This window comes from Sciurus vulgaris (assembly GCF_902686455.1).
Source record: "Sciurus vulgaris genome assembly, chromosome: 17".
Taxonomy (NCBI): Eukaryota; Metazoa; Chordata; class Mammalia; order Rodentia; family Sciuridae; genus Sciurus; species Sciurus vulgaris.
The window spans coordinates 9723629-9746534 of record NC_136478.1 but is presented as its reverse complement, the minus strand read 5'-3'; the positions used below and the strand labels follow the sequence as shown (position 1 = coordinate 9746534).

Genomic DNA, 22906 nt, shown 5'->3' with positions numbered 1-22906 from the left:
ATGGGCTACTGCCAGTCTCTGCTGAGGTCCTATATAAATGTGACATATGTGCCTAATTTCATTCCTAAAATTGGAAAAAGTGTGAATTCAAAACACATTTGGTGCTAAGGTTTTTAGATAAGAGATTGTGAAACTGGTGTTCTTCATTCTATTATTTTCCCTAAAAATAAAATAAAATAAAATAAAAAATTAAAGTACACCAAGCAAGTTCCCAAGACTTTTTTAAAGGAGGCTAATATATGGTAGTTTTGTTGAAATACAGGGTATGTATTACATAAATAAGAAAAATAGAATGGAATGTACAAATACATACAATCTAAAATTATAATATAGAAAAATACCAATCAAATCATAGACTAGGAAACATTTGATCATTGATTTGAGTTCTCTCCAATCTGACATTTGTTTCGCCAATTATATGTGGGCATTGAACTGATTTGGTATCTGGATTCCATGATAGGAAAACTGAGACCTCTCTTCATCTCACATTTGACTGCCTGGTCAGTTGGCTAGGCTTTGTACGTCCGATTGGAACTCTGTCCATCTGTTGAAGGTTGTCTGTCCGGGTTCCTAAGAGTCCAGCCAGCTGGCTGGCTGGCCAGCCCCAGGAGAAGCTGTATGATTTACACATTCCCAGTGATTGATGGATGCTTTGGAAACATAATTTTAATATCTCTATCAGATATAATTTAATGAAACAGACATATAACATATAATTTATAATGTATGTTAACTATAAGATACTGTGTGGAATATTAATTTCAAATTTTTAGAATTAGTGTATATTATATATCATAATTATCTTCTAATTACAATGGTTATAATAATATCTAATGATATTTAATGATCTAACATTTACATGACCTTCCATTGTCAGATGCTATTTTAGGTGTAACATTGAGTCATTTAATCCTCCAAGACATCCCAGTAAGGCAGGGGCTACCATTAACATGTCTACTACATTGGTGAGGAAAGCCAGGTTCTCAGAGTGTTACTTGACCCATCTGAAGTCATATAACCTGAGTTCCTGGCACTGAAAATTTTCTCCTGGCTCTAGAGGGTGCATTCCTCAACAGGCCAACAATTACACAGTCATAATAGCCATGTTATGTACACAGTGTTCTTTAATTATTATATTATACATTCATGCGCTTGTTAATTATATAAAAAAATGAAATGAGTCGACAAATACACATACTCTAGAACTTGTGTCAATTATACCAATTACTAAATGTTTGAAATATATATTCGTATACTTAAATTCATTCTGTATTATCAATCTGTATAGAGTATTACTGTTTGCTCTTACATATTTATTATATTTTTGTTTGTATAAATTATATAAATTTCATATTAGAGGTGTTATTTATTTTATTGTGCTTTTAACAGGTTTATTACAGATTGCAAATTTCTAAATTTACTAGATCAATATATCTTATATATACATAAACTTACACATTGCCTATTATTAAATTACGTATTTCACTACTTATCTATTGCCTGCTGTATGTAGGGTATAAGGTGCCATATTAGTAATTGGTATTCGTTGCCCTAATTATAATGTAGTTAATTATAACTGTACCAAAGGCTTTCCCTCAGCAATTGCTGAAAGTACGCTAAGAACACCTTTACTCCAGGTCGAGCAATCTCAGACGGACAGGTCTACAGTGTCATGTCATTGTTTTACCAGTAGGGAAGCTGCGGCCCAGGGCACTTGGGGTAACACGTCCAGGGAGCTTTAGTTTGGAAGAAGCGTCAGAGCCTTTCGAACCCTAGGTTTCCACAGGTGGCAGGGGACCACAGGGCTTCCCTGCTTCTCTGTTCTGTCTCTTCCTCCCAAACCAATCACAGTAAGTGACCACCTGCTCTCCAGGCCAAGGGCCAGCGCCAGGGCCAGTCCCAGGTGAGTGCCTGCCTTCCCTCCCGCGGCACAGCCTTGGGGTTGTCCAGGTCTGCAAGATTCTTTCTCCCGCCCAGGAAGGCGTGGATGGGAATCCTGCGGAAAGATGGAGTTGGGGGCCTCACTAAGCCACCGTCTGGGGCTTCGTTTCGTGAAGCTCGGGGTTGGGTGCCATTCATCTGGCTAGGGGGACGCCAGAGAACGAGAGCGAGCAATTTGGCGGGCGACAAAGAGACGCAGAAACAGGGATTCAAGAGTCACCCAGAGAAGAGGCTCAGGGAGTCGCAGGGAGAGATGTGGAGAGACCCAGACCAAGAGAGACACATGTCTAAAGCAGGCGCGTCCGCAGCCACCCTCAAAATTCAAACACCAACAATTTTTAAATTGGATCGCCTTGTTCCCGCAGCCTTCAGGATGCGATTCCTGGTAATTCCCAGGATAAAATCGCTACCCACTGTCCAGGGGCGGGTCCCATCCGAGGCACCGCCTCCGTCCATCCAGCCAATGGTGGCGCGCAGAAGTCAGTGCGGAACGGCTCTCAGCCAATGAGGATGCAGACTCCTCTCAAAGCCACGCCCACAACTCTCCCTTTTAGGTCTGGGTGCCGGGTCTGCTTGGCTCCGCCTGCGGCTCCCGTCTTCGCAAATGTGGTAGGCGCCGACTTTTGCCTGTCCGAACAAGTCGGGCGCTTTGCTTTCGCAGCCCCATTCTCTGGAGTCTGCAGATCGTTCGTGAATTGCGGACGAGGCCGCTGAAGCCCTCGACTGAGTAATTATGCAGATACATTAAGGTCCGAGTTCTCCAGGCTGATTTGACTACGCGAGGCACTCCGATTAGGAGCGGCGTCTGCCCATCAAGCATCTATGCCCTGCCTCTCCCTTTCTGGGTGGATAGATATCGAAGTTGCCTGGATTCTGAGAGTACACGTTTGTTGGCCCGGCCCGGCATTCATTAGGCCTTAGGATGCAAAAGTACAAGTGAAGAGAAAAACAGGCGGGAGCCTTCGGTTAGGCTCAGAGGTGTCAGTCAAGGGATAGGCGGGCACAAACGCCAGTCAAAGCAGTTCTACTGAAGGTACCTCCCAAACCGGGCGGAAGGGAGAGGAAGGGCTCCTTTCGATTGGACCACAAGGAAGGCAGATCCGCCCTCTGTGCTCCGCGATTGGTTGAGCGCAAGCCGTGCCCCTCACGCCGGCAGCCATCAGTTCGAGAAGTGGTCCTCTTCGCCCCACTTGCAGCTTCTGCTGGATCAGTAGGAAGGAGTCCGAAGGGGCTCTTTGGGTTCCCGACCAGGTCCGACGTAGATCGGGAGAGACGCGCGCTATCTCAACGGTGAGGGAACACTAGTCGGCGGCGGGAAAGGGGACTGACGGGAAAAGAATGAAGCTCTGCAATCGGAAGTGTCTTCCGTGAGGCGTGGCTTCCGGAAGTGTGGCCAATCCCCAGCAGCACCCGGAAGTGTGATGCTGCTGCCGCTCCAGGAAGTGTCGGTTTCCGTCCAGGGGAGATTCGGGGTTGAAACAGGTGTTTATGCATCTTTGTTTCCTACCGCCCAGCAGTCTTTCTGCCGAACGTGTTGGAGGGTGCAAGTATTTGGTCCTGGATTTGAATGTCTGTCTCATCCTGTTGGAAACACGGGAAACGAGAACTAGGGATGTATGCAGGGGGCCTGGCTCTGTAAAGGCTTTTAAGTTTCCTTTGCTGCCCGTCACCCTCGATTCCCCTCCCCTCCAGGGATGTGCAGATGGAGGCCGCAGGAGACAGTGCTGCCCCGGCCCCCGGGGCCGCGGACGACTTGGAGGACCTGCAGTTCCCCAGCGAGGAGACTGGAGACGGTGGCGGGATTCTCACGGGTCCGCCAGATCCCGGAGACGGGGACCTGGAAGAAACAGGTATGCCCTCCTCTCCCTGGGGTCTTGTGAGGGCTCCCAAGGGGTTGTCATTGTTGGGCAAGGAAAAGGGAGGACCATTTGGAGACCAGTGAGGAGTCTTTTGGGACTCGGGAAAGTAACTTGACCCATAACCTGTTCAGTGAGAGGCACGGTTGACTCACTGGTATATTTGAATCGTGGAGGAATAAAAAGGAAGTCAGTGGGTATCAGCTGACATTCTCTGAGTGCAGTCTTGTGGCCTGGGGCAGATGTGTCCTTTTATGGGAGTTCAAGATAGGATGAGGGACGGTCCCCAGTTTGTCCAGGGATATCCCCATTTTAGCATTGGAACCTTAACCTGAGAAACTTCTCAGTCCTGGGGAAATCAGAATGTATTTGGTGTGAATTTAGGTCACTGAGGAATCAAAAAGGGTACAGCTGTGGTCCAAGAGGGTCTTGGGAATTTAGGGTGTTTTGACCAATGCATGAGTAAAAGAAAGTCAACAGGGTCAGAGGAAGGACTGTACAGAAGTTAATGTTTTGGGGAGATAGGGTGTTAAGTCATTGCAATGGGAAAGAGAATTAATGAGGGTCTGTGTGTACTCCATATTTATAACACTGGAGGATCAATACAAGGTTGTTGAAGGAAATCTTTAAAGAATCATTGACATCCACTAACAATGGTGATCAATAGGGAATAGGGAGTCAGTGAAATTATGTGGAAAATAGGGATTCGTGGGGGAAGAGTTTGAAATCTGATGTTAATGGATGTGTAAAGATGTCATTGGGGAATCAGTGGTAGTCATCGAGAAATCTTTGCTCATAGATCACTTTGGAATTAGTTGATGTTAAGTCTTTGGTAAGGATTAGCAGACATTACTGAGAATTAAGGGGGGTTGTTTAGGACTTAGGAATTATTGGCATGTAATGACACTATTGGGAGGGAGTAGATGGTGTTTGGAGACATGGGAATACTGGTAAATGTCACCGAGAGACGATAAGTTAACTGGATTTTGTGGGGAAAGTGCAGAGACATAATTGCAAGTGAATAATAGTGATCGTCACTGGATGAATCAGTAGACATCAGTGAGAATGGATGGGTGTGCCAGGGAAGCAGTGGGGGACAATGTGGTTGTGGTATTTAGTGAATGTTAATGATGGTCATGGGGAAGGGCAGTGGAGGTCATGAAAGTCCTACATGTTTTTGGAGGTTAATGGTGGTGGTCGGTGGAGTGCAGGAAGTAGACATGGAGTAAAACACATCGTGGGTCAGGGCAGATGATACTGTGGTATTGTTGGGGTGTTGGTGTATCTCAGTGGGATTGAACAGGAGTGAATGGGGCTTAGTAGAGTCTCAAAGATCTGGGTGTTAGTGGATGCTAATGGCAGCCACCAGCAGAATTAATGTCACTGGGAATGTAAATGGTTGACCAGGAGAGTCAGTGGTGGTCAACAGGGATCGGTGGACATCAATGAGAATAAGAAGGGGCTAGGGGAGTCAGAAGGTAGGGAGCATAGATATTATGGATGGTAATGGTGGCCAAGAGAAAAAATAAGGGGTTATAGGAATTAATGGGCAAGTGGATGAAATGAGAATATTAATGGTCATTCAGAGACAGTGGGATACTGAAGACTTGAGAATGGTAATTGCTGAAAGGAGACTAATTGGTGTGCAGGGACTTCGAGGTTCTGGAGAATGACAGAGAGAGCATCTCAGGTTATTCCAGTTTTCGGGGTATCACTGGAACCTTAGCGTTGGAAGTCATCATTAGGGAGATACCAATCTCTGAGAGTCATTAAGGGAGACACTCAGAGGTCTTTGCACGCAGGGGCTGTTGAGGGACTGGTGAGTATTCCATGGGTTTTGGGAACCTGGTTAGTTGGAGTCCACAGGCAGATGACCCACCAGGGCTTCCTTTCAGGATCCAAGGCCGAGGACCAGTCGCCCAGCCTCCTCTCACCACTGCCCCAGTCGGAGGCCCCACCAAGTACCAGTGAGCACTGGAGTACTGCAGCCTCGGACAACAGTTCCATTCATGGCCCTGAGAGTGACTCCGGGGGCCAAGGTGGGGACCCCAGCAGCGAGGACCCCAGTGACGAGGACTGGCGCAGCCAACGGAAGCATGTGTTTGTGTTGAGTGAGGCTGGCAAGCCCATCTACTCACGGTACGGTAGCGTGGAGGCGCTGTCGGCTACGATGGGCGTGATGACAGCCCTTGTGTCCTTTGTGCAGAGTGCCGGAGATTCCATCCGAGCCATCTACGCTGGTGAGCGAAGGGGTGGGAAGCACTATGGGAGGCAGTGACTGGGTATGTGGCTGGCTGGCTAGAGGTCTGTCTGACCAGCCCTGGTGGATCTGTCTCTGCCTACCTGAGGCACTGATCAGACAGGCAGGGTCTGTCAGAGGTCCATCTCCCCACCTGCCATTCTGAGTGACTGACATGCTGGGCCCTGAGTGAGTCACTGGATGACCCCTTGTTACCTGAGGGCATGGCTGTGGGGGGCTAAGGCTGGGCTGGGTGTCCTGGCTTCGTGCGGGTCCTTGCTCCATTTCATCTCCCACCCCACTCGGTGCTGTGTTCTCACCTACCTCATCTCTTGACATCCTGTCATGTTTCTACAAATGTCCAAATTCCCCGGCTCCTGCTCGCCCTAGCCAGGTGCCCGCAGAGCAATGGTGGGGACTTGGGCCTGGTGTGGAGTGTTGGAGTGCGAGGGCAGAAGACTCCGCCTGACCCCTGGAGTCACTCCTGATACAACTCTACCCCTCGCCCTGCCCCTTCCCTTCCCCAGAGGACCACAAGCTGGTGTTCCTACAGCAGGGCCCGCTGCTGCTGGTGGCCGTGTCCAGGACTCCTCAGTCAGCAGCCCAGCTGCGCGGGGAGCTCCTGGCTGTGCACGCGCAGATCGTGAGCACTCTGACGCGTGCAAGCGTGGCCCGCATCTTCGCACACAAGCAGAACTACGACCTCCGCCGCCTGCTGGCTGGCTCGGAACGGACTCTGGACCGGCTTTTGGACAGTGTGGAACGAGATCCAGGCGCCCTGCTGCTGGGTGCAGTGCGCTGCGTGCCCCTTGCTCGCCCGTTGCGGGAAGCACTGGGCGCCCTGCTGAGGCGCTGCACAGCTCCCGGCCTGGCACTGTCTGTGCTGGCAGTTGGGGGTCGACTGATAACAGCTGCCCAGGAGCGGAACGTGCTGGCCGAGTGCCGACTGGACCCTGCCGACCTGCAGTTGCTGCTTGACTGGGTGGGTGCACCGGCCTTTGCGGCAGGCGAGGCCTGGGCACCCGTGTGCCTGCCCCGCTTCAACCCCGACGGTTTCTTCTATGCCTATGTGGCCCGCCTGGATGCCATGCCTGTCTGCCTGCTGCTGCTCGGCACCCACCGTGAAGCCTTCCATGCCATGGCCGCCTGCCGGCGCCTGGTGGAAGAGGGGATGCGGGCTCTCGGCGCCCTGCGTGCTCTCGGGGAACCTGCCAGTTTCTCTAATGCCCCGGCGGCCAGTGCCCCTGCCTACAGTGTGCAGGCTGTGGGAGCACCAGGCCTCCGGCACTTCCTTTATAAGCCACTGGACATCCCTGACCACCACCGCCAGCTGCCCCAGTTTACCAGGTGGGCCCTGACCCCGTGGTGGTGGCTGGGTGGGAGGGCTTGTCTAACAAGGATGGTCAGCATCCTGTTGACATGAACTGGGAGAGAGCCGGCCCCGCCAGGATATAGAACAGTTCTTAGATGACAGGCTCAGCCAGAAACCCAAGGAACCTAGACCCCAAATGGGGTCTAGATCTCAGGGAGTCCCCTAGTTTGATGGGGGAAGCTTGATCTCCAACCACTGAGAACCCTCAAGTCTGATGGGAAAGGCTCAGCTCTACACCTTAATTAAGAGTCCGAGACTAAGAGAGGAGATGGGCCAGCCAAAAAGGCCCTCACCTCACCTTGTCCTCCACCTCCCTCTCCATGGCAGCCCCGAGCTCGAGGCCCCCTACAGCAGAGAGGAGGAGCGGCAGCGGCTGTCGGACCTGTACCACCGCCTGCACGCTCGCCTGCACAGCTCCTCCCGACCCCTGCGCCTCATTTACCACGTGGCTGAGAAGGAGACGCTGCTGGCCTGGGTGAGTCGTGAGTGGGCTCATGCCCACTGGAAGCCTCTGCCCTACAATAGCCCCTCCAGTGCACCAGACCTTTTCCTGGGCTCTGCCTCTCCCTGTAACACCGTCCCCACCATCACACACACACCTCTGAACCGCAGGATTTACCACTGTGTACAAACCCACGCTAGCCCCACTATTCCAGTTGTTTGTCCCCTATTAGCAACTAGTACAGTGTCTTACATGGCAGGAGACCCCATTAAGCATTGCTGAGTCCCCAGCTCCTCACTTTCCACCAGTGCAACTTTGATTTCATGAGTCCCCAGCACACCTCAGTCCGTGCTGTGCGCTCTGTCTGGGTATCCTTCCCTGGGCTCCTGTTAGAGGTCGGCTCCTCAGGGAAGGCAGTCAAGGTTACCCTGTAGGAAATGACACCTTCCCTAGCCTCTGACCTTTGTTAAATAACTTATTGCAAATCTGCTGCATATCAGGCCCTGTTTTAGGCAGAGGAATTTAATTTTTGATATTTTAAAATTTCATTTTCAAGTAATTTTAGACTTAGTTGGAAGTTGGCAAAAATAATAACAAAGACTAAATGTAAAGAGGCCCTGTTCCAAGTGTCACCAAAGATTGACATCAAATAAAGCCACAGTAACTTATCAAAAGCAAGAAGTTAACGTTCAATAACATTTAATCCACAGACTTGGTTCAGATTCTACCAATTGTCCCATTGATGTTCTTTTTCTGGTTCAGAATCCAGTCTAGGATCAAATGTTGGACATGTTTATGATGTCTCCCTGGTCACATTCTAGAATGGTTTCCAGTCTTTTTTGCGTCATGGCCGTGGCACTTTTTTAGAAATTTAGTTAGCTTATAAAATGTCCCTCCACTTGAGTTTTTTTATCATGATTAAATTGAGGTCATGCTTTTTGAGCAAGAATCCCACAGAGGTGACATGCCCTTTTCTGCATTGTCTTAAGGGATTGTGATGCCAGTTTGTTTGTGATGCCTGCTTTTGTTGATGTCAACTTTGATCACCTAGTTAAGGTGGTGTCTTCCACATTTCTTCATGATAAAGTTGACACTTTCTTGTGTGTCATTAGTAGATACCTGTGGCATTGATGTCAGCATCCTCTATTTCATCATAATTTCACCACTAATTTTAATACCCACTGATGAGTCTAATTTGCAATAGTCATTAGTCTGGTGTTTGCCCAATGGTGCCTTTTCTAACCCCACCACCCTTTCTAGGATAAAGAAGAACTTTTCTTTGGCCTATTCATTGAATTTTTAATTTTATGTCAGTATAGTCTCATGGGTAATCTATTTTCCTAGCGTTTATTTTGGTGCTAAAATTGTGAGATTTAGCCAGTCTGATGCCTGTGTCTCCTTGACACGCCTTGTCACCGTGAGTGCTGCTAACCTGACTCTGCACCAGGCCTGGACTCATCTATTTTTCCAAGGAGTTTTTATACCTTTCAGTGGAGACTGGCATTTAAAAACCAAGATAGGGGAGGCCCAGGATCAGGTGGTCAGGTGGCCCTCGAGTGGAGAGAAGTAGTGAGTCATGTGGTTTCTGGAGGGAGAGCACACCTGGCAAGGGAAAGGGCTCTTCCACTGCTCTGAGGTGGGGCTGGGCCTGGCTGTGCTTAAGGAACAGCAAGGAAAGGCCAAAGTGGCCAGGACAGAGGGAGCCAGGGGACAGCAGTGGAAGTGGCACAGAAAAGGTGCTGGTGCCACGGTGGGATCAGATCTCAGGCTTTATGCAGATTAGATTGAGTTCCTCTTTATGTTACGCCCAGGCTATACAGGATGAAAACACAGGAATGTGGAACTTAAAGTGAGACCTAGTATATAGCGCTTGCTTACTGAGTGTTAAGCATTGTTGTTAATATTATCCCCACTCCACAGATAAGCAAACCAGGGGCCAAAAATAACCACATACCCCCTGAAACACACACACATGCCAGCCAGTATCACCCAGTTGAAGCCACTGGTTCCAGCTGACCCCTAGACCCATCTGTCACCCTGACCCACCCATGACATAGTAAAATCAGCTTACCTGCCTTAGCCTAGTGTCCAAGCAACATCAGGTAGGAGTTGCTGCCAGGTACATCTTCTAAGCTGCAGAAAGTAAATCTTCTGGGGCTGGGTTTGGGTGGACAGGATTATCCATGGCCATCTGCAGCCTCTGATTCTGTCTCCTTTCAAACCCCCAGGTGACCTCCAAATTTGAGCTCTATACCTGCCTCAGCCCCCTGGTGACAAAGGCAGGTGCCATCTTGGTAGTGACCAAACTCCTGCGTTGGGTGAGGAAAGAAGAGGACCGACTCTTCATTCGTTACCCACCCAAGTACTCCACACCCCCAGCCACCTCTACGGACCAATCTCCCCATAATGGCTTATTCACTGGACTCTGAAGGGTGGTGCTCCCAGCCTGCTGTAGTGACTGTCTTGGGTCTCCAACCTGGAAATGTGGGTGGGGCAGCTGCCTTTGGCTGGTCCCTCTCTCCCTGGGCAGGCAGGCAAGATCTGAGGGCCTGCCCACAAATGGGAGATGGGTGATACAGGCTGCTCCTCCAGCCCCTTCATCACTTCCAGCTCTGGGCAAAGGCTCTGCCCACCTCTGCCTCACCTCCTCCAGCCTCTGTCAGGGGCTGTCCCCTTAAACCTCTTCATAAATCTGTTTCCTCATTGGACTGTCAGCTCTGATTGTCTAGGGCTGACCGGGATTTCTAGGGTGTCCCGCAGGGGCTCTAGAACTGGGAATACAGGGTCAACCTGTACCTGGAACTGACCTGAAGGGTGTTTTAAAGAAAAAAAACTACGTAAAAGTCTTAAAACCAAGCTCCTAAAGGATACTCTTTGCCCTTCATGCACTTGTGTTCATTTTTACCCTGCGTCAACGTTGGCTGCTTTTAATAATAGCGAGAAGATAGCCTCCCTTGGAAAAGAGCACATGGAGCGCCTGACTTCCGCAGTGGCCAGGATCAGGAATTTTTACGCAGGAGGTGCACTTGGTGTCTAAGGCACATTGTACTTTTCTCTGAAACGCACCTAACTTTCTCTCATAGGCTCTGTAATGAAGATTTGCAAACGGAACGGGATTCAGACTGTCATGGCACATGCGTATTTATCCCAGGTTTTGGCAGCGCGCCACAACACAAGCATCCCAATAGAGACCTCCTTGGTTTGCTGTGGTCATCATCCTCACCACCCTCAGCCCCTAACGCCCGGGTGCCCCAGTCCTGCCCATGTTGAACCGGTACGCCTCGCAGTGGTGCGCATGCGTGCCAACTGTCCATCAGGCGCGCCAGGTGTTGTGCGCGTGCTCACAGCAGATGCTCTCATTCCTCCGCCCGAGGTCAACCGATGGAGTAAATGTGCCTGGTGGCTTGCGAACTGCCATTCGCCCTCACGTGGGTGTTACTTTGTAACCCTCGTCGTCCCAGGCAAACGCGCAGCCCGGCGTTGGAAAATGGCAGCGGAGCCGGGGGCTCTGAGCCAGGAGCCCGGAGCGCCGGAGCAGGCTGGAGGTAGTGCGGGCGCGGCGGGCACCTGCGGCCAGGGCTGCCCGAGGGCCTTGGGCCCTCCAGTAACCGAGAATGGTGGCAGGAGTTAAGCAGAAAGAAATTTTAAAGCTTTTATTATTGAGACTTTTAACCGTTCTACTACGTGGCGGTAAATAACATGCACATTCTCATCACCCAGATTAACTCTGTCCACTTTATTAGACGTGTTGCTTGGGTGTTTTGTAGTAAACAGTAAATAATTTGGTGTGCGTATCTTCAAACAAAATGGGGAGGGGATGTTCTAGCAGAAATCACGCAGCTGCTGCGGCCCTGAGAAAACTAGCTTATTCTCCAGTGCCGCTATTCCACACTAAGCCTCTATCACACTCTACATGAATTCTTAAGTCTCCTAATGAGAGTGGCTTTTGAGTTAATAATGACAGCTCATCCAGAGTGATGACAGGCAGGGGGCGTGGCCAAAACTCCAAATTGCAGACTAACCAAAAGGGGGGGGGGGGGGAATCTCGGAAGGCTTAAGTAATGTACTAATATGATGCTAGCGATTTTTTGTTAAAGAAATTTTCAAAATGTACCAAAGTCGAGAAAAGAACATGATGAATGCTCCTGTACCCATCACCCTACTTCAACAGGTTGGTTTCCAGCTTTCCTCATACCATCTCTAACCACCCTTCCTGCACACTCTTCAAACCTTTGTATTCATAAGCACATCATACTACATCTTGCAAGAATTACATGCAGACATCAAAGTGATGATGATTTTCTTGTCTATTATCTGCCCTAGGATGTGAGCCTCATGAGAACAGAGACTAATCCTTGCTGTTTTTCAGCACCTAAAACAATGCTTGGCACATAGTTGGTGCTCAGTCATTTTTTAATATGTGAATAATGAAATAATTTGAACACAGAGAATTGTCTTAGATTAGAGTCAGCTCTCAAAGAAAGGATAGTTATAAGAAGGTGTAAATAGATCCCATTTATTAGTCTTTTAATATAGAGGCCACCAATTAAAAAAAAAAACTTTTAATATCAACCTTTCAAATTCCTCAAAGTCGAAGTTGTGATTAACTTCATCAGCAATGGAGAAAACTGAAAATCATCAAGTTACCAATTCTTACCCATCATATTGGCTTTATAAAGGAAGGGATAATATCTCGCATTGATTACCCAGTAGTGATAACAGGCTTTCTTTTGCCTAAGAGGACAACTGGCCAGTAAAGGCTTTGCAAGGGGCAGTTTGGTAGTGTGTGTTTTGCATCACCTCAGTCATTCTAGGTTACCATAGGAGAGGACACAGACGCATGGCCAGGAGTGGTCATCAGGGTGTCGTTAATGGAGGCAAGATACAAGGAGTAACCACAGAAATGGCTAAATCTAGGTATGTTCATGCACATTGTGGGGTGCCTGTGGGTGGCAGGAAAAGTAATTTTTAAGTGGATAGAATCATTGACGGTAAGCTCCAAAGGAAGTCGTTTTTACTAGTGAAGAGGAAGATTGTCAGGTATAGGCTTCAGTGTGTTACACAGAAAATGTCAGAAAGCATACAGCCCAGAGGGTAGCTCTAGACAGGGGATTCAAATTTGGGGCTGGTGCAGAGTGGAGGCATTTCTGTGATTTATTACTTTGCTTTTCTTTTAGAAAAGTATAGGTATTAAAGTGCAATTCTAAAATACAAGGGGAAAAATGAGTGACATCCGAGGATCATATACTAACATTGGATCAGTGTTAACATCCAAACGTGGGTGGTTATGCTGTGGTTACTGGAGTTCCTGTGTATGTAGGAAGCATACACTGGAATAGTAAAGAGTGATGGACCAAAATAACCTCAACTCACGGTTCAGATACTCAAGTGGGGACTCTGGTAGAAGAGCAATGGGAGCCCTGTGGCCTATTGTGACAACTTGTGTTGCATCTGAAATTTATTTCAGAATAAAATGTTTAAAGGGGGATTCATACTTCACAGCCTGCTTTCTACTATAGCATAAAACTTTTAAAAAAAATTTTACAAGATGTCAGATTATTTAAAAGATTGACTTAACGCTTTCTCCTGGCCAGCACTAGAACATTGCAGAGAGGAGACAGATAGGTGAATCTTTTGCAGAAATGGTTGTCAAAGCCAGCTAGGAAAGATGGGGGACAATCAGAGGAAATTATATGTGGTCTGAGCATTATATGATATTATGTGATGATTTTTCATCTTTTTGGGTGTGATTAGAAGACTAAAGTTATCCTAGAAAACGTCTTGCAAAAGTAACTGGGGTGAATGTCAAGATGCAGAGGCTTGATGGAAGATGCTTGAACACAGGGAAAAAAGCTGAAGTGAAAGTGGGTGGATATTCACTTTTATTGGATCTGGGCCCTGCGCACCTTGGAGCCCCTGATGGCGTCCTCGTTCCCACATGCATTTGAAAATCTTCACAAAATCTTGAAGACCAAACAGTCACAAACACTTCTCCTTGTTGTTTAAAACAGTTTTGGTTTCATTTCTAAAGAGTAAGAATATTTCAATAATTAAAATGTCTCAAGAGGAGACCTATCAGCTCAGTGTGATTGTATCTGGGCAGAGGGATTGAGGGCCAAGGAGAGAAGGGGAAGTGCCATTTTTAACTTCACACATTTCTGTGGTGCCTGAATTTTCTTTCTCTGTTACTTGGGTAATAACTAATGGTCCAAATATCACTAAATTGCTGGCCGTTTACTTCTGGAAAGGGGAATGACTTGGAGAATGGGCTGATGGAGAGACTTTTAATTCCATGTTCTATATTTGTTCATTATTTAAGTAGTTTAAAAATTAAAATGCCCAATTAAACCAATGAATACTAATTTATGAGAGATTTCAGGCCAGACAAAAAAATGTAAAGAAGGTGAAGGTAGACATGCCATCAAACACATCTACAAAATTTAAAAAGTTCAGGTTACAAAACCCTGATTTACAACTATGACTTTCAATAACTCGAGAATTTCATTCTACAAATATGCTATAGTTAGCTAACCCCCTAAGGTACTTCAGGTCACTTATTTATTTTAAGATTACAGATAGTGAAGCAATGAACTTCTTGCCCATCATTCTTAACTATTTCCTTAAGATGTGTTCCTCAGAGTGGAATTTCTGACGTAGAGGAGATGAGGAAGGTTTTGATATTACCAGAAAGTGGTAATATCAAAATAGAGTTTGCCTATCAGATTGGCAATAAAAAGGGCAGGGTGTGAAAATTATACTTGGCAGGTGAGAGTAGAGGGAAGGTTCTTTTGTGGACCCCCAAAACACGGAGGGCAATTTCATAACATGAGCCAGTTTAAATAATAAGCATTCCCTTTGATGCACAGATGGCCCCTGGGTCACGTTCCCTGTTTATCTAGTAGACAAGCACAAAGGACTTACAAGGATGGCGTGCTAGGTAAAATGGAGCAACTCCCACACTGTGAACCTCAAAATGTCACCTTATGTGAAAGTAGGGCCTTTGCAGGTGTAACTATTTAAGATGACAGGGTGGGTTATAATTCAATAAGAGGAAGGAAATATGGACACACAGAACGGAAGACCAGTTTGTGGTACTTGGTTGCGGCAGCTAAGAAGAGCAATATGGGGGTCACTGTGGCATTGTTTGTAAATGTCCACATAGGAGACTGCTCTTCAGTCATGGTATATCCATGCAGTGGAACATTATGTGGCCACTAAAAATAAGAAAAAGATCACCAGTATATGTTGTCAGATAAAAAATGGAAAATGTACAACATCATGTAGAACATACTACCATTTACACAGAAGAATGGAGTACATGTCTGATTATGAATTAAATGGCTTGTAACAGTAATGACCTCTGAGGAGGGGAGTAGGTACGTAGGACCTGAGGGAGGGGGCCTTTCACCATATGCTCTTGTGGGAAAGCATTTCTGCCTTCACTTTCTGGCTTCTGTATGTGTGTATGAGCTGCATCTCTGCCTCGTTTTCCTTGGAGACGAGTGGTCACTGGGTTTTGACCTTTTCTCATTGATTTAAAGAGTTTAAGATGTTTTGAAAGTGCTAATATTTTCCTGGTTTTTTTCTTGTTGTTGTTGTTTGAATTTTAAAAGTAATAAAGTCTGATGTTAAAGTGTACACAGAAGCATCAATGGTGGAAAGTGCCTTTGTTTGAGTCAGGATCTAAATAAGGTCTGTGCACTGCATACTGATTGATGCATGCCTCCGTGTAAAGCTTTCCAAGTGGGGTTCTCCTGCTCCTTCATTTTCTTCTTCTGCAATTTATCTGTTGAGGAAAACAGGCTTTCCTGTTTCCCAGAGTCTGCGTGATAATGATCACACCTCCAAAGGTGTCATTGAACATGACTACATCTCCAAAGGTGTCATTGAACATGTTGGCCAGCCCTTTGCATTTCCTTTGAAGTAGTATTAACATAGGGAAGCCTGGTGTGAGACCCTTTATTTTGTTTATTGTGGGCCTTTTGAGAATCTCCCATTAGTCACGAGGCTTATAACATCCAGTTGTCATTTGTATTCATGTTAGCAGCCGTGAATAACCATTGTCTGCCCTATTGCATTGGTTAGGCCTTCAGAATAACCTGGAAGAGCAGCAGCAGCAAAAATTCATCCCTCCACTCATACCCCAATTTCATTAAGGCAATGCTTGGGGTGTCTTTTGACCCCTCATGGAGAAATTGGCCATTAGAGATTCTGCTTCATCCAGCATACCCTTGAACTTCAGGGATGAAAGACGGGTACTGCAGGGTACCCGCTCCGTCTGGAAATGCGACTGTCAGCTCAGCCTAGGCTTCAGCCCAGGACTGGCTGCAGAGCCCATGGGGCCTTCCTTCCTCCCTTTCCAGATGGGCCTGGACCTTCCCTGACCCTGCTCCCTCTCCTTGGCCCTGTAATTCTAGTCTTCATCTCCACAGGGCAGGACAAGTCTTCGAAGAAGACTGAAGACTTGCTGGCAATGGTGAAGAAGCTGCAGAAAGGTCTCGTTTCAGGGTCTGAACCTCGGGCCGGGTTTGACTCATAAACATGCTTCCAGCCCAGATCCTCTACTCACAACCTTGAACCAGAAAGACAGTCCCACACTCCAGAATCCAGGCAGTCTAGAGAATAGAAAACCACACACACACACAGCCCAGTCATCCATTTCCCTGATCGAGCGGAGAGCTGCAGCTGTTTTTAAGTCTCAGAGACTTAAAAACAAATGCATTTCTAGGTGACTATTCCTTGTATTCTCCTTTTATGCACCTGGCCATGTTGCAAAGGGCCTGGGGCCAGCTGGCTCCCGGGACCCACACCAGGGCTGGAGCCGTGCTGGAGTGCAGGGGAGGCTGAGGTGAATCCTGGCTAGGGTGGGGCAGCTCCCTGCTGTTTACCCACCTTAGAGCCAGAGAGGAATGACACTTCTCCCTACAGAGCCCTGAAATGGGACCGCGGCGACTCCTAGAGGACAGTGATCTCCCTGTCACTGGGGAACGTGCACACTCCTGCCTGCAACGTGAAAGTCTTTCCCTCCTTCCCAAATGAGAGTCCAGGTTGACAGAAGTTGAGCCTGCGCTGCCCAACTCTCCACAGGATGGGAGTGTGGATGTCTCCACTGGCTCCTGCCTCCCTCAGGATGGCGTCCATGGGCCTGCACAGTGGCCCAAGGGGCCCTGAGCGACCTCCCCTCCCACTTCCTCCTGCTCCTCTCCACTTGCTGGCTAGACTCCAGCCACACCAGCCCCTCACTGCTGCTTTGGACACAGACCTCCCCAGCTCCTACCACAGGGCATTTGCACTGGTTCCCTCTGTCTGGAACAGTTCCCTCCCCATGCTGTCCACCCCCACAGACCGCACTTGATTTTGAGCCTTTTGAAATCTCACAAAGCAGCTTTGCCCTTCATTCTTCAACACCTCACCTCAGGTTCTTTCCCTTTGCAGCAGGTACTGCCACTCAAACTGATTCGTATGTCTTTGTTCAATATCTGTCTCCCCCACCCAGAACACAAGCCCTGTGAGGGCCTTGCACAGGCCCCAGCATATAGCAGGGCTCAGTAAATGTCTGTTGATTGATAGCAGCAGAGGCCCAGGGCCAGCATGCACCCCTCCTCCTCCTGCCCTGCACAGCCAGGCATCTGTCTTTTCTGGCTCAATCCTTCTTCCTTTCCTCAGAGGGAAGCCTGGAGCCGCAGATTGAGGACCTGATTAACCGGATCAGTGAGCTTCAGCAAGGTAAACTTGGGAACCGAGACTGGCCAGCTGGGGCCAGCAGGAAAGGCTGGCTGTTGAATGCTCCAGGTCCATATCCATAGAAGCCACCTGCCCCCACCCCCCCAGCGCTATTTGAAGATGAACGTGTCACAGTGTGTGGTAGAACAACAAGGGACACAGCCTGCTCTAACACAGTCTTCTTTCCTCCTTTGGCCCAGGAAAGAAAACCAACCAGGAACTAGGGGAGGCCCGAGCTCGCCAGGAGGTCTTGTGTGGGGAACTAGACTCCTGTAAGTGGGGACAAAAGAGGGACCCAGAGATCCTTTGACCACGGCTGGTGTCCTGCAGTGACTCAGGGCCTTGGCATGGCTGTCCCCTCACCCACAATGCTCTTGACCCCATAATCCAGATTGCCTCTTTCTGTATCATGTTGTTTTTCAGCTCTCAGCTCAAGCAGCCCCTCGGTCCACCTCCATGGGCCCGTCTCAAAGTAGAATCCCACCCTCTTTCTGTTCCTGCCACTCTCCTGTTTGATCTGCTTTTTTTTTTTTTTTTTTTTTTTCAAAGCGTTTATTTCCACCTGACAGGTCACTTACTTCTTTATGGCCCTCTCTGTCCTCAGTGTGAACTGTATTCATGCTTCAGGGCCTTTACTCCTTTGACACTTACAGGGAATGTGGACCCCCGAGATGAAGAAGCTGGGTCAGGAATGTCTCCAGGGGAGATGGGCACAGGGTAGTAAGAACACCCCTTGCCTCTCCTGGGGACACACCATAATTTCTGTGTGATTTTGCCCTTTGCATGAAGGGGACATGGGATATGACCCTTAGGAGCTGAAAATGTCATTGTGCTTTCCAGTGAATGGAGAGAAAGTGCACCTAGAGGAGGTCTTGAGCAAAAAGCAAGGTATTTACCTGCAGCTGCGTCTTCCTTCCTCTCACCCCACTTGACAGAAACGCAGTCCCCACAGCAGCCAGAGGAGTCCTTCCCACCAAAACCCAAGTCCCTGCTTTCTCCAGTCTCTCCCTGGGTTGCCTCCTCACTTGAAATACACACCAAAGTCTTCTCAGTGCCTCCCAGAGCCCAACGTGATGTGGGCTCCTTACCCCTGCCCAACCATGTGTCCCCAAGAGCTCTCACAGCGCCATCTTGGTTCCTCTCTCCACAGAGGCAGTGATGATCCTCCGGCAGCACTGCCAGGAGAGGGAGAGGGAGACTCAGAGGTAAGAGGTCTGCCTCGGCTCTGCCAGCTCGTCCTCCAACCTGAGGAGCAGGGAGCAGGAGCGAGGATAGTGAACCTTGTCTGCACACTCTTCACGTCCCTTTATACACTACGGCATACAGACGATGATTTTTTTAGGTGTTGGTTATAAGAGTGATGCGACAGTTAGACACTTGCTGCCAATTTCTTTGTCAAATGAATTCCACCCACTGTTGTTATTCTAAGTCTCTCCCTATTGCCCATCCAGTCTTCTGTTCATTCATCTGTCTGCTCATTTTAGATTCCCAGTCATCACTTTCCTACCTGTCCATCTCCCCGGCCCCGATCACTCATTCATCTGTGCACCTACCAGGGAGCCAACTGTGTCATCCAGCCACCATCTTTAACCTCCCATCCTATCATCTTCTATCCATTCAACCATGCATTCATCTCTCTACACCTTTCCAGTTACCCTTCATCTAGCCATTCATTCCTTCCCCAACTATCCATCCACAGACCTATCCATCCCTCCAGTCCTTCCATTATTTCTCCATTGAACCATCTTCCCTCCACTCATCATCCCTCTAGCCAGCCATCATCTCCCCAGCAACCCCTCATCCACCCAATTTACTGTTCATCCAGCCTTGTATCCATTCATCTTTTTGAACCTTACTTAGCACAGCCCTATGACCAAAGTCCCATATCCCATGTCCCACGTCATAAAGTTATGACACCATAACTTTTATCACGTAGGGAAACTTGATAATAGGTACTTAATGTGTGTGTGTGCTTAGCCACACTACACACAGTCTGTTAAATGTTTATGTTCATTTGTTTACCTAATTCGCACAATACACCACTACCACCATTTTATATATGGGGAAAGCGAGACCCAGAAAAAGGAATAAGTAAATTTGTCCAGGGTTACAGTGGAGTAGAATATGCAGGCTTCAGGTCAGAACTTTAGAATCCGTTTTACTAAATTACACACCCCTAATAAAGCCTCGTGGGAAGGCACAGTTCTACTGGGGACAGGCTGAGCGGAGTGGATGGTCTTCACAGGGGCCCCAAAGGTTCACTTTCAACAGAAATGAGGCAATGGGTAAATGTGAGATGTCCCAACCCCCACTCCTGCTGGAGAGAGGGGGCTCAGTCAGGGAATATGACGGAGGGTGGGTGGTCTTTCCCAGGAAGCAAATGGTGCAGAAGCACATTTGTGTTCCTAACTCTCAGATTTCAGAGAGTCACAGAGAGAAATCTGGGGTGACTCCGAAGCCTGGCGTCTGGAGGGCCGTTGGGTGGAGTAAGAGTGGGATTCCCATCAGGAAATGTTTATTGGAAGAGATGTTGGAATCAAGGCTTGGAGGATAAATCCCACCGGGGACCCCAACAGAGGGAGCATGGGGCAACAGTCTGAAGGCCTGGGCATGAGGAGCCCCAGACCTGGCCCGGCTGAGTGTTGCTCCTAGCGCGTGGTCTCATTCCTGGGTGTCCACCCCCAGGTTGGAGGTCGAAGAGCAGCTGGAGGATCTGACGGACCAGCACAAGGACCTCTGGGAGTTCCATGTGAGCCAATATTGCCTGCAACCAAAGCCACTCCTTCCCGAGTGTCAGGGTCCCTGCTGACTGGCCCAGCGTCTGCCCCTTCTCAGGCCCAGTGCCATGTGATGGTCCTGGACTCCTCTCCTTTCTTCCTCTCACCTTTTCCCTCAAATCTGGCCACTTTTCACCACGCATCACCGTCACTTCCGGCATCATTGGCAGATTGTTGCAGAAGCCACTGCAGATCCTGCTTCCCTCCTGCTCACCTAGAGAGTGTTCACCTCGCAGTGGCAAATGGGAAGCTGGAGAAAGCCTCCATTCAGCTGTTGATGGGGGCATCAGGCAGCACCCAGCAGAGAGAGGCTGTGGTGACCTATGTTTGCCGCCCCAAGCTGGGTGGGGCAGGGAGGCTTACCCAGACTCGTGCCAAGAAAGTCGGTTGGGCAGGTCACGGAATGGTGGGAAGGCCTCTGAGCAGGACCTGGACCCAGACCTGAAGCGGGTGGGGGCAAAGCTTGGCACCTGTGTGGGTGCAAGTGTTCCTGGCAGAAGGAAAGCCTGGTGCAGAGCCCTGAGGCTGAACTCTGCCTGGAGTGTTTGAGAAGTTTGAAGAACAGAAAATGGGGGGCGGGGGATGGGAAGAAATGAGGCTGAGAGATACACAGGGACATGGGGTGCCCCTAGGGGGAAGTAGGTCTCCAGCCACAGCAGAAACTGCAGCAGTCAGTGGTGGAAGGAGTGAATGGCCTAAAGCAGGTAAGGGTCTGGGCTTCTAACAACAAGGGTTAGAGGGGCCACACTAAAGGCTCCGCCCAGGTCCCTCAGATTCTTTGTGCCAGAAGCACAAAGGGAGAGAGTGGGCTGTGCAGCCAGGCACAGGTCTCTGTCCTTGCAGATGCTGGAGCAGCGACTGGCCCAGGAGATCGGCGCCCTGGAACGCAGCAAGGAGCAGCTGCTGGCAGAGAGTGAGCCTGCAGCTGGGTGGGTGGAGGGGGCCCCCGGAGAGGGCCCCGGAGGCGGCCTGTATTGCTGACACCCCAGACACCCACAGGGACGATGTTGTGGGCCAGGCTGCAGGAGGTGGAGCAACGGCTGCGATCGGCACGGGACCTCCAGGGCGCCCCGGCAGAGAAGCATGGGTGAGGGGGCCCCCTGGCAGGCTCTTCGGACCCACCTCTGACTTCCTGGAGGTCCCCTGGCGCACGCTCACCGCCCTATGCTCCTCTGCTTGGTCCCCACAGGATGAAGGCAGAGATTGAGAAAGTCGGGGAACAAACAGGGAGCACCCCAGACCCCGGAGTCTGCAGAGAAGAGGTAGGAGCCAGGCAAGGCGGGCAGAGGCAGAGTCCAGAGAGGGGGCGGCGGGGTCCTCGGAGGCCTTTGGGGAAGGGTGTGAGGAGTAGGGTGGCGGGGGCGGATGCGGGGTGCCCCACTGACACTGGGCCCCGCAGCCTGACCTCCACTGCCCGCAGGCTGGCCGCCAGCTCCCCTGTGCACACAAGGAGGAGGACCTGGAGCAGCAGCAGGTGGAGCTGACCCTGACGTCCCCCTAGGCCATTAGCACCCCTTCCATCCTGTCTCCACCTTTCTTCAAGGCCTGACAAAAAAATAAAGGTGGCGATTTCAGATTGTTCTCACTCTGTACTCCAGGGATTCCTGGGGATGGAAGTCGGGGTCCAGCCTGAGGGGCAAGTGTGGATTTAGGGCACTCTGGGCGGAGTCTCAGCCAGACTCCACCCACCTGTCTGGCTTTAGGCATACAACAGGTGTTCAATAAATACTCCAGAGCAGATTAGTGAATAAGCGGGTGTCAGGTGGTGCAGGATGACACTACCTCCAGGGCCTCACCTCGGGTCCTGAAAGTCTGCCACCAAGGGGGAGCAGGACTGTGCTAAAGGCCCAGGCCAGGTCCTCGGGACCGGGGCTCTCCTGTGGCTTCCCAGTCCAGGCCTCTGCACTCCCACTGACCTCAGGCCGGCCTTGCCCTGCACGCTGGGCTCTGGCAGCATGGTCGCCCTTCCACCTCCAAACACTCCGAGCTCTGTGTCTCCCTCTGGGCGCCCACCCTCTGGGTCTCCTGGGAGCTGTACACTCATGCTTAGGTCTATTAAACATGTCAGCTAGATGGCTGGCCTGGGGACCCAATTCCAAAGGTACCTGTGTCAGTTGCTACCCACGTTTACTGAACGTGGATCAAGCAAGCACTTGCTGATTGTCTGCTGTGTTCCTGGCACCATCAGAGAAAGGCCCTGGTTTTACCAGGGTGGACAGGGGTGTCTCACCAAGGAGAAGACCTGTGAGTGGGAGGTGACAAGGGTCAGGGAGTGAGCCGCACCAGGAAAGGCACGTCTGGGAAGGCAGGGCTCAGGCAGCCTTTGAGGTGGGACAGCACTGCATTTTGTTTGATGAGCAGCCTGAGGAGCTGCCTGGTGGAGCAGATGAGGCAGAAGGGACAGGACGAAGACATCACTGGGGAGTCGCTGGGCCTCAGCGAGGCTGGGCCTCTTCCAGTTGTGCCGTGTTCTGAGAAGAGGGTTAGGCATGGCAAATCCTCAGTAAATGTTAAGTGTCACCTAGGATATGATGATTTCTCATCCTCAGTCCATAG

At 49.6% G+C, this 22906-nt stretch overlaps 2 protein-coding genes across 4 annotated transcripts; both read left to right on the top strand.

The window, feature by feature from the left end:
* The first annotated feature begins 1329 nt into the window (after nt 1-1329).
* Nucleotides 1330-11879, top strand: MON1B (MON1 homolog B, secretory trafficking associated). Of its 2 annotated transcripts, none has more exons than XM_079118005.1 (6): nt 1330-3231; nt 3634-3791; nt 5693-6037; nt 6564-7383; nt 7736-7883; nt 10079-11879. In XM_079118005.1, the coding sequence occupies exons 2-6, from the start codon at nt 3644-3646 to the stop codon at nt 10277-10279; spliced, it is 1662 nt and encodes a 553-aa protein (XP_078974131.1). In that variant the 5' UTR covers nt 1330-3231; nt 3634-3643; the 3' UTR covers nt 10280-11879. The 2 variants fall into 2 exon arrangements, with proteins under 2 accessions (XP_078974131.1, XP_078974130.1); XM_079118004.1 differs by having other exon boundaries at nt 1332-3423.
* Nucleotides 11880-16278: 4399 nt separating this feature from the next.
* Nucleotides 16279-21906, top strand: SYCE1L (synaptonemal complex central element protein 1 like). 2 transcript variants are annotated; one of them, XM_079116822.1, is made up of 10 exons: nt 16279-16345; nt 17517-17576; nt 17774-17845; nt 18414-18461; nt 18724-18778; nt 20259-20322; nt 21194-21263; nt 21350-21437; nt 21540-21612; nt 21771-21906. In XM_079116822.1, exons 1-10 carry the CDS (start codon nt 16324-16326, stop codon nt 21849-21851), a joined length of 633 nt encoding a protein of 210 aa, XP_078972948.1. In that variant the 5' UTR covers nt 16279-16323; the 3' UTR covers nt 21852-21906. The 2 variants fall into 2 exon arrangements, with proteins under 2 accessions (XP_078972948.1, XP_078972949.1); XM_079116823.1 differs by lacking the exons at nt 17774-17845; nt 18414-18461 and having other exon boundaries at nt 16308-16345.
* The last annotated feature ends 1000 nt before the right edge of the window (nt 21907-22906 follow it).

Excerpts from the sequence above, each read along its gene's own strand:
- MON1B (XM_079118005.1), top strand. The coding sequence starts at position 3,644 with ATGGAGGCCGCAGGAGACAGTGCTGCCCCGGCCCCCGGGGCCGCGGAC. Across the intron at positions 6,038-6,563 it reads CATCCGAGCCATCTACGCTG|AGGACCACAAGCTGGTGTTC; the intron begins GTGAGCGAAGGG and ends TCCCTTCCCCAG. Across the intron at positions 7,384-7,735 it reads CAGCTGCCCCAGTTTACCAG|CCCCGAGCTCGAGGCCCCCT; the intron begins GTGGGCCCTGAC and ends TCTCCATGGCAG.
- SYCE1L (XM_079116822.1), top strand. The coding sequence starts at position 16,324 with ATGGTGAAGAAGCTGCAGAAAG. Across the intron at positions 17,577-17,773 it reads GATCAGTGAGCTTCAGCAAG|GAAAGAAAACCAACCAGGAA; the intron begins GTAAACTTGGGA and ends CCTTTGGCCCAG. Across the intron at positions 20,323-21,193 it reads AGGACCTCTGGGAGTTCCAT|ATGCTGGAGCAGCGACTGGC; the intron begins GTGAGCCAATAT and ends CTGTCCTTGCAG.